Source organism: Mastomys coucha, unplaced genomic scaffold (genome assembly GCF_008632895.1).
Source record: "Mastomys coucha isolate ucsf_1 unplaced genomic scaffold, UCSF_Mcou_1 pScaffold20, whole genome shotgun sequence".
In the NCBI taxonomy this organism is placed as follows: Eukaryota; Metazoa; Chordata; class Mammalia; order Rodentia; family Muridae; genus Mastomys; species Mastomys coucha.
Window position 1 is genome coordinate 93495098 of NW_022196903.1, and position 10000 is coordinate 93505097.

Sequence of the window (10000 nt, forward strand, 5' to 3'; positions counted from 1 at the left end):
TGGAGGGGAAACTGGGAAAGGAGAAATTTACATGTAAATAAAGAAAATATCTAATAAAAAAAAAGTAACCTCCCCCCAAAAAAACAAACAAAACAAAACAAAACAAAAAAAGAACTACCTGTCCCCGCCCAGAACTACCTGTCCCCGCCCACCGCTCTCACTTCATCTCAACTACTGTTCTATTTATTCAATTGACAGATCTGGAGACAAAACTGAAGTAGGAGAAGGAATTTCCCATAAAGGCTCTATAGTTTTACAATTTACTAAGAAACATCGTTGATCATGAATAGGAATGAAAAACTGTACTATATACATCAGGAGATATTTATAAAAACATCCTTCTTTACCTATCTTGAATGTAGCTGAGGACACTCTAGAAGAACTATACTTTTCTAGAATACATTAACTTAATCTTTACCACAATTATCAACTTCAGTTCTTGGCCCTGAAAATAGCTGGTCATAATGACCTTTCAATTTTCCCAGAACAGGGGAAAAGAATATAGTATGGCACAAAACTGAGTTCTAGAAATATATTTCATGTAGACAACCCAATGGAGGGAGGTGAACATGGCACAAAATCTTGTCTTTGAGTGCTTTGTCAGTGTATCAGTTGATTTTTACTATAGAACCATTATTTAAAGATTTCTTTATTTGACCTCCCATGAGAACAAACTGCAGGACTATAAGCAGAGATGTGGGAGAGATGGACTATTCATTTTCAGATTGACATGAACTTGAATCATGGAAACAAAATTAAGTTGCTTTTTAAGTATCAAAAATAGCAAGGGATTCCCCGCCCCTGCCCAAGTGAGCACTCAGCTAGCCTCTTTAGAACTTAAGCTTTTCTCATTGGAGTCTTGTGAGGAAGAGACTTGGTGGAAGATTAGCCTTGAAGATTGTTATAAGAACAAGACAATCTGTGCTGTGGATCAATCAAAACCGAGGACTGACGCCTCCCAAGACACACTTTCAAGAGAAAGTCACATAATATCACAAAGGATACACATCCCAGCAGATGAACCATTCTCAACAGAAATTAAAGAATAATGAAAAAAAAAAAAAAAACCACATTCAGAGAAATGAATTAAGAAAGGCAGCATAGGATCAGAAAAGAGAACTGACAGGAGTCATGGAGGAAATCAGGGCCTCTATAGGTCAGATAGGAACATTAGCTGGTGGCTTCAGTAACAGATTAGATTAAGCTGCAAGAAAAAAAATGACAGAGCTTGAAGACAGATCGGTTGGATTATTAGTGTCAGACAGAAAGAACCCTTAAAAATCAAATATTCAGGTTATGAGGAAGAAGAGCTACAGGTTGGAGTGGGGGGCATAGAAAAACTCAGTAAAATAACAGAAGAAAATTCAGCAAATCTTGGGAAAAACATGGACATCCAGGTACAAGAAGCAGTTAGAACCTTAGACACACCTAAGTACAGAAGTGGGTCAAATGAAATAGCATAGCTAAGCTGTTAAAAGTACAGGGCAAAAAGAGTATTAAAATCTGCCAGAAAGAAACATCATGTAACCTTTTAAGGCAAATATGTTAGATTTATGGCAGATTTCTCAGAAGGAACTTTAAGTGCCAGGAGGCCATGGAATGATATATTTTGGGTCCTGAAGGAAAGTAAGAACTAAGATTGTTGTGCCCAGCAAGGCTACCTATCACAGTCAACAGACAAGTGGGCACCTCTGTCACAAGGATACACAAGGGACCCCACATCCATAAAGCCAGGCTTACCAGAGATGCTTAAGGGAATCCTATACACAGGAGAGAAAGAATTTAGTAAATAACATCATTAAGAACATGAATAAATCCCACTAGAAAAAGAAATTCGCCAATGAGAAGAAATACTACTAATATAGTAAACTATCAAATTTATAAAATAAACAGAAATAAAAAAATAGATTAAAAAAACCAGAATGTGGTATAGATTTACATGCCAAATGTTGCAATGGCACCTAATTTTATAACAACAAAATATTACTAGACATATAAAGAAGATTTTGGCCCCAATGTAACAGCAGGTAACTTTTAACAGCAAGAATAACTTTGCATAACCGGAGGAAAGATCCCCAAATTTATGGGGGGGAGGGAGCACAGAATATGTCAGATGAGCCAAGAAACTCTAAACAAAATCATTCTGGAGAAAAAAAATAAGACACAAGGAAAACACGTCAGGATGTCAGCACAGGTTGGTTTCTTAGATACAGTTTCAAAAAGCAGAGAAAACAAGAACTGATACCTAGAATTACACGCCAAGTTTCTGCTCAGCAAGACAGATGGTCTTCACTCTGCTGACCTACAAAACGAAGCAGTCTGTGATGGTTTGGATAATCATGGGCCCCATAGGCTCATACATTTGAACACTTGGTCCTGAGTTGGTGGAACTGTTTGGGGAGGATTAGGAGGTGTGGCCTTGTTGGGAGAAGGTGTGTCACTGGGAATGGATCTGAGGTTTCAGAAAAGACTATTCCCTGGGTGCTCTCTGCCCCATGCTTGTGGTCCAGGCTGAGAACTCTCAGCTGTTCCTGCTGCCATGCAAATGGAAAGACCTGGGGAAATGAATCAGACTATAAACTGCTTGCCAAGCATGCACAAGGGACCTGTGTTTACATAAGTGCTGAGGAGCACTTACATTAAAAAAGCCAGGCACCAAGTGAGGAAGACGACCCACGTCAATGTCTAGCATCCATAGGCAAACTCAGAAGTATGTGCACACAAGCACGTACACACACACACATACACACATACACACATATACACACACACATGGCAAAAATTAAAACGGGGGCTATTAGCACTTATCCTAGTGGGCATCTCATCTCTGCCATTGGTTTTCAGTTAAGGAAAAATGCTCAAATAACCACAGTTGATTTCACTGGAGTAGAGGAGTGAAGTAGTCAGGGCCGCATAGGAAGGTAAGGAGATCAGAAAGACATAGGGAGGTCAGAAAGACATAAGGGTTGCTCTGTATGTTCTCACACACTATCTGTGTGACCTCAACTGAGCTTAATGTTATATACAGAGTGCATGGCAAATATAAAAGTACAGCACAGGTGTGAGGTATTGGGTAAGAGTGACACATACAACATTTTATATAAACCATATGGCTCATACATCTGAGTCACTGCATTAACAAGAAAAGGCCACTTTAAAAATGTATACTCTATAAAATCTATACACAACTCATACAGTTCTCAGAGCAGAAAGATATTGGGAAGCTACTTAGGGACAAATGGCTTCAGTGCACAAAAGAGGACTCTCTAGGAGTAAGGAAGAAACTGGATTTGTTACCCAAAGCAGCTGGGCCAGCCTCACCGGCTCCTGGGAAGCCTGGAGTTTAGACAGGTGGCTAACGGTAAAGCCGGTTGTATCTTAGAAAATCCAGGAATAAAAGGTGGTGTCATGTTTAAAAAAAGGCAAGTGACGTCTTGCACAGTCAAACCAAAGGAAGAGAGGCCCAAATGTAACAGGAAGCATTTCTCAAGGCCACCAACCACAGGAAAGCTGGCCATGAATATTGCTTTTGGACAGGCTTCCCAGCAACCAAGTGGGGTCCCCACACTGAGGTGCACCAATCAGCTACCAAAGTCCACTGCCTTACATTCTACTCTGAGAGAGTGAAAATACAGAGTGTTATCTGGCGCAGTTAGGACTCTGGGGTAGATGGCTGTATCTATGATCACTTCAAACCCAAAGGGGGTGGGGGGAGAAGGCAGAAGAAAGAATTCTATTTGATTTTTAAAAATGCTACCTGTACCTGTGAGGAAAAAAAAAAAGGAAAGAAAGAAAAAGAAAAGAAGTATAGTGTCTTCCTTCAAGAAGCCATCTGTCCTGGACCTTCATACCCTTGGGGCAAATTTTATTATCTAGAACAATGAAGAAGAAGAGAGATAGCCAGGAACAATGAAGAAGAGAGATAGCCACTTGCCGACCTAGAGAAGTTGCCTGACACCACACTGTGTTTAAATGTTTTCTGTGTGAAGGATTGGGACACAGTTCCACATACTGTCTGGTCACCTTCAAACTCCCCTATTTACCTCTGGTTGAGAACCTGCAATTCCTAGGAACACAACCTCTTAAGTCCCATCTGACCCGATCTGGAATCTGCCTTGGCTTTCAGGGCACAGAATCTCTCCAAATTATTTTTAGGTCATTGTGACATTGAGTTACTCTGCAATCACACCAGAAAATTAAATGTCCTGAATCTCCAGAAGTTATAAAAATTATATCTCACAGGTACAGAAGCAAAATACAAAACTTTAACTGGACAGTGTGGTGCAAGCTCAGCACCTGGCACAGGGTGGAGAAAGTAGAATCAGGAGTTCAAGGTCAGCCTGGACGACATGAGATGCAGTCTCAAAAACAAACACCAACAAAACAGAAAGTTTAAGATATAAGAGAAATTGTGTTTGTTATTGGCGACTGTCTGAAAAAAAAATCACAACAAACAAAATCCGCAAAGATGACTGATCCATCAGCTGGTTGAGCATAGAGTCCTTTTAAGAACTCTTTGTTTTACAAAGCACGCTATCTACTTTGTCCACGTGTTATGAATTATGCTGATGTAAGGTTATCTTTAATGTCAGGAGAGCAATGATATAGAAATGACCAACTGGAGTGGAAGGGGAGAGAAGAAACAAATAGGTACATCCTCACTGTGCTGTCTTCTGGTTTCTATTTCAAGTGAACTAGCCAAGCCTTTTGTCATACAGGCCTTGCTCAGCAGGAAGGTACACCCGGAGTCCCAGTGCAGACACTAACTTTCCGAGTCAGGGGGTGGCAGCTGTCTCCCACTTGGCCCATAGGTGTGCAGATCCTTATGCTCTTAACCCAGATACTGACAGCACAGCACATGCCTCCTCCACACTGAGAGTCCTTGTCGCAAGCCTGAAAGGAAAAGAACCAACAGATAAATATAGATAGTGGGAAAGGCTCAGGCTAGGGAACTCTAAAATTAGCAGGGAAAATCCTCTTTAAATATCCAAATGCCCCAGCCGATAAAGTATTTGCCACCCAAGCATGAGGACACATTGAATCCTCAGAATCTACAAGAAAAGCCAGAGACGTGGTGGCTTGCGCCTGCAATCCCTGCTCTGGGAAGATGGAGGCCGGCTGATCTTTGGGGCTTGGCTAGCCAACCAGCCTAGCTGAATTGGGGCATTCTAAGCCATCTGAGAAACTATGTCACAAAAGATAAGGTGGACAGGATTTGAGAACATCTGAGTTTAACTCTTGTCTTCCACACACATGCCCATACATGTATGTGTAAAACTCTCTCCCCCAACATGTGCACCTACATACACACGAAAGATCCTAAGCCGCGATTTTAATGAAATAGAGCTGGAAGCTCCATTTGTGTGCTTACATCTACCATCAATATTGATCGGAATGTTTCCATGGACTAAAGAGCTTCTATAAGATGAGAGACAGGATTCAGGAGGAAGGAGAGGAGGGTAGGGTGGGGAGGGGGCACCAACAACTCTTCCACTCTCTTTTTCTGGTGCTTTGTGGCTGATCTTGAAGAGTGTGTTTACGCTTGTCCTTCATTATACACAGTCATGCAGAACCACACAGCTCAACTCACATGATTTTATGATTATTAACTGCTGAGTATATGGGGCCTAGTTTAAAGAGAAAAGATTGAAATGGTCTCTGAGTATGGAACAAACCAGTGCAGACCTGTAAGGGCACCACTGTGACATTTACAAGTGTTCACTTTCCCTTTCAAGTCTTTATGCTGGATGCTTCTTGCACGGGTACCCTGATTTTCACCATTTCCTCTTTCAAAATAAGAACTCTCCGAGCATGGGAGGGGACAGACCAAGACTTTTGCCCCATCCCACTAGTCTCTTGTACAAGTGACATGCAGAAAGGAACTGACTGGCTTAGGGTGAACAGAAGTGTGCCTTACTCAGTAGAAACAAGCAAGCCCCTGAGGACCAACAGGTGAGGACAGGCGCAGCACTCAGCAGAGATGCAGCCGGAATGCCTCATAGGACACACCCGGTCCAGACAAACTGCAGATGTACACAGCCATATAGAGAGCCAAAGACTCCACTATGGAGGGCTTTCCATGTAGCAGTAAATAGAATAAGCCTGCGTTGGTGTGTCCATGAAAGTTTGTCTTAGGAACCACAGCTGCTCCTTAGAGCCAACGACAACAACAACAATAAAACCAACAGCAGAATGGGAGGCTTTTGTTTAAGCCATTGCAGAAGTCCATCTGCTGTTCAAAATAAGTAGTGGCTAAAAACCACAACTTTAACTTTGGATGGCTTTTTAAAAAAAAAAAAAAAAAAAAAGATGATGTTTAAACATTTCCACTTTTTAATTTGTATCTGGATACCAGAAATCATGCAAATATAACCATCAGAGTCCTATGGTAGGTCTACTCAACAACCTTTTGCAATATGATTTTAATACATCTATATGAAGATACAAACTTCAAAGATGCATGTTAAAGACCAGCGTTTATAACATACACACGAGACTCTACATACTCTGAAGCCCCATGAGCTCTTTTTCTAAGACCATTAAACAAACAAACAAACAAAAAAAGCCAGCCAAAACCTTTTAAAATTCAACCAATCACTTAGAAGCTTATCATCCTATATACAATATACCTAGATAAATCACTGACTTTTTCATTTAAGTCCAGATGGTTTCTGTCAGGGGGATCTAACTATGTTTTACTGCCACATTGCTTTAGGGAGAGAAAAAAAAAATGTTTCCAATACCCTTTTCATAACATTGAATTAACAACAAAAAACCCAGGAGTCCACAAGATCGTATCCCAACCCCCCCAACCCCACCAGCACGTAAACATGAAATGAGATAAAATTTCATTTCGTAACACAAAGCTTCAGTTGTTGGAAATTTACAAAGAATTGCATAAGTTTATATCTTTTTAATTAGACAGCTGCTTCCGAGTCCCCTTCATTCTTCTTAACCCATTGCAGAGCCAAGCAAACAGTGTCCTCCTGTGAGTGGAACAAAACGACATTTGCACTACCCAGGGACCTTGGGGCTTAGAGGATTAGGAAACACTTAGAATGGACCAGCAGGGGAAGGGAGGAGAAAACCAACCCAATCATGTTTCCATTCCCACGTGTTACAAAGACACTGTAGAAACGTTTGTTCACCCACACCAACTGGCGACCAGTGATGCTAGCTATATATACATGGTTTTAAGCATCCCTATTCTAATAAATACCACAAGGCATAAAATCAAGTATCTAGGGGGTTTTGCCCAATGCTGGCTGGCATAGGCCTGGAGTTTTCAGAATGCAATCTGTACACTAAGAAATATGGAGAACATCAATCTCTATTTAACATCAGGACTCTTCTCTTGAGTGACATGTTACTTTATTACCTGTATGTTTTTCCAATCATCTCTCTATGAAAATCCAATCATGTGTTCTTAGATGTTAAAGTGATTTAAATAAATAAATCTAGTAAAAAATGTGCTAGCGATTTCTTTTTTCTTTAATGAGTAAAACAACAGCCAACAGCCAAGGTTCTGCTGGGCTATTAAAACAGACTTTCGAAATTTTGTACTGTGAACTCATTCTTCAGATAGACAAAAAACCCACCATCACTAACAAAAAAACCTGTCAGGAGTCTTGAAGGAATGGGCTATTTCTAAGCATGAGGAAGATGCTCTGTGAGTTTAAATAATGTCTAGCGACAGCCTGCTCCATCACTAAGCCCTAGGAGTGAAGTATCAGGAGTCAAACTTGACAATTTATGTAACGAGAACTTCACGATGAAAGGGGGATGGGAGGGTGGTAAAGACTAATGAAAGAGCAGCTGCCCCAGAACACAGTAAGAAGAGCCCACAATTGCTTTCGAAAGCCCCACACGTGGCCCGGACCCAAGTTATTTCACAGGGTGAAACCCACTCGGGAGCCATGGAGTTTGAGGTGTACATCTTGCTCTTTTCCAACTTAAGCAAGAGCAGCCGGATTTGGGGGTGTAGGTTTTCCAGCTCCTGGAAAATAACTTTCTCGCTGGGGAAGAAACTTGTTTGAGCTACTAAATAGAAGAGCAGACCAAACCGGAGGAGTGCGGGAGGGAGAGGAGGGGAAGGCAGCAGCTGAGGCGGTTTAATTCCATCTTGAGCCTGGCTGTCCCCTGCCTTGGGAGCAGAACATGTTCCCAAGTGGCCAAAGAACTATCCCAGAGAATGCCATACGAGTCACGCCCTTCTTGGTCCCTACACACCCTGAGCCGGGTGTCTCTGGGGCGATCCGGGCGCGACAGGTGCGCGGGCAGCTTACCCCGGTGATGACCGCGGCATCCCCAGCGGTGGGTGAGAGCAGCAGCGGTAGCAGCAGAAGTAGCAGTAGCGGGGCACAGCGCGGGTCCCCCATGGCGTCCCGGGGACGCGGTGGCGGTTAGGGGACGCGTTCCGGGGCGTTGGGACCCGGGACGTTGGGGACGCGTGGCCGGGTTGCTCTGCAGAGCCGCGAGCCTGGCGGCGGTTATAAAGGCGAGCCCCGCGGTGACTCACGCCAGGCAGCACGCGGGGGGCACGGCGCGGGCACACACCCCGCGCTCCCCGCGCACACGCGCACGTGCCCCGCGCCCCACGCGCACAGGCGCCACGCGGGCAGAGCCCCCGCGGGGCGCCGCAGCCCTAGCCAGCCTTTCTGACGCTTTTGTGGTCTCAGAAACCCTCCTCCTTCGCTGTCCTGCTTTCCAGAGCCTCACGTGCTCAGCCCCCACACTCGCAGAGGCACATCATTTGCCATACAGATGTGCAGGGGGTACCCACGACGTGCCAGACGCGGCGGACACAACTGCACCGTATTCGTACACATTTGTTCAGCCTATCTACAGTGAGCGCTCAGTGCGTGCCAGGTACTACCACCAGCTCTGCCCTGAGGTGGCACAATTTAGAAAGAACAGACAAGCAAAGGGCAAGCGAATGTAGCAGGGTGGAAGAACAAAGCTCCAGCACACCCCAACCCCACATCCCTGAAGAAGTGGAGGAACTCGGCTGCCCCTCCAGCTGTGGGAGTCTCCTTTTCTTTATGGAAATGACTTCCCCTGGTGCCCACATCTGTTCCTGACCCTTTCTGCCCTGATTTTCCCTCACGTGCGTGCGTTCCCTCCCTTCTGCAGCTTCCAGCCAGCTTCAGGCAGAACAGGATGTTGCCAAAGGGGGGAAAAAAAAAACTCCCAGCTTGCTCTGCCAGCCTGAGGCCCTGGGAAGGTGGCTCTCTCCCAGCTCGGTTCTCCAGTCTAGGAAATTCCTAACTCTAAGTCTTACACATAATTTTGTTGTTGTTCGGATCAATCACTTTTGTGTGTCTGTTGGACTCTAGGCACTCATCTCATGAGATAAGGGACAGCTCTCTGTGTGTCCCTGGTTTGGCTCCAATACTCTCATCTTGTTTGCTTCTATAAGGACGATCAATTTGACTTTGTCTGAGGTTTGAGGGAGCCCACCTCACTCCTAGCCGACTAGGGACCTCAGACTTTCCCATGTCCCCCTAGGACCACAGACTGCTGAAGGGCAGATGGGCCTTTTTAGCCTCTTTAATCAATACAGTAAGGAGAGCTGGGCCACAGTTACTTTCAGACTGTGGGCTCCCCCATGCCAAAGCATTCAGACGAAATGTAGAGGGGAAGGAAAAAAAAAAAAAAACGAACAAAGGGCCAGGGAATTATTTGAATGTTAAACAGCTGGGCGCTTCAAACCCTAGATCTTTGGCTGCGTTTTAAAGGCTTTTGTACCATGTTTTTGAGTTCAAGAAGCATCCTGAGACGGAAAACACAAACGGGATCAAACTCGGTTTTTTAACTTTGAGAAAACTGTTAAAAGTGGATTCACAGTAAACTAAGTGGAAACAGTAGCAAGTGACAGACTGGTGGAAAGTTTCCTTTCCAGTCTCCATGCCAACCGAGGCATGGGAGCGCAGCCTGGGAAAATGGGAAAACCAGTCAACATGGACTTCAACATTCCTGACACTTTTTTTTTTCTTAAATG

General features: G+C 43.9%; 1 protein-coding gene and 1 long non-coding RNA gene across 3 annotated transcripts in view; one reads left to right on the forward strand and one right to left on the reverse strand.

Annotated features, from left to right (window-relative positions):
• Prok2 (prokineticin 2) overlaps positions 1–8504 on the reverse strand; it is a 15732-nt gene extending 7228 nt beyond the window's left edge. Inside the window, exons 1-2 of one of the 2 annotated variants that reach the window (XM_031382751.1) lie at positions 8286–8504; positions 4768–4893 (exon numbers count right to left, since the gene is read on the reverse strand). In XM_031382751.1, coding sequence (XP_031238611.1) covers positions 4768–4893; positions 8286–8378 — 219 coding nt within the window. In that variant the 5' untranslated portion in view covers positions 8379–8504. The remainder of the gene's footprint in view (positions 1–4767; positions 4894–8285) is intronic. The other variant, XM_031382753.1, reaches the window with a different exon arrangement.
• Positions 8505–8536: 32 nt separating this feature from the next.
• Positions 8537–10000, forward strand: part of LOC116099332 — a 17602-nt gene continuing 16138 nt past the window's right edge. Inside the window, exon 1 of the long non-coding RNA XR_004122215.1 lies at positions 8537–8868. This is a non-coding gene — a long non-coding RNA (uncharacterized LOC116099332). The remainder of the gene's footprint in view (positions 8869–10000) is intronic.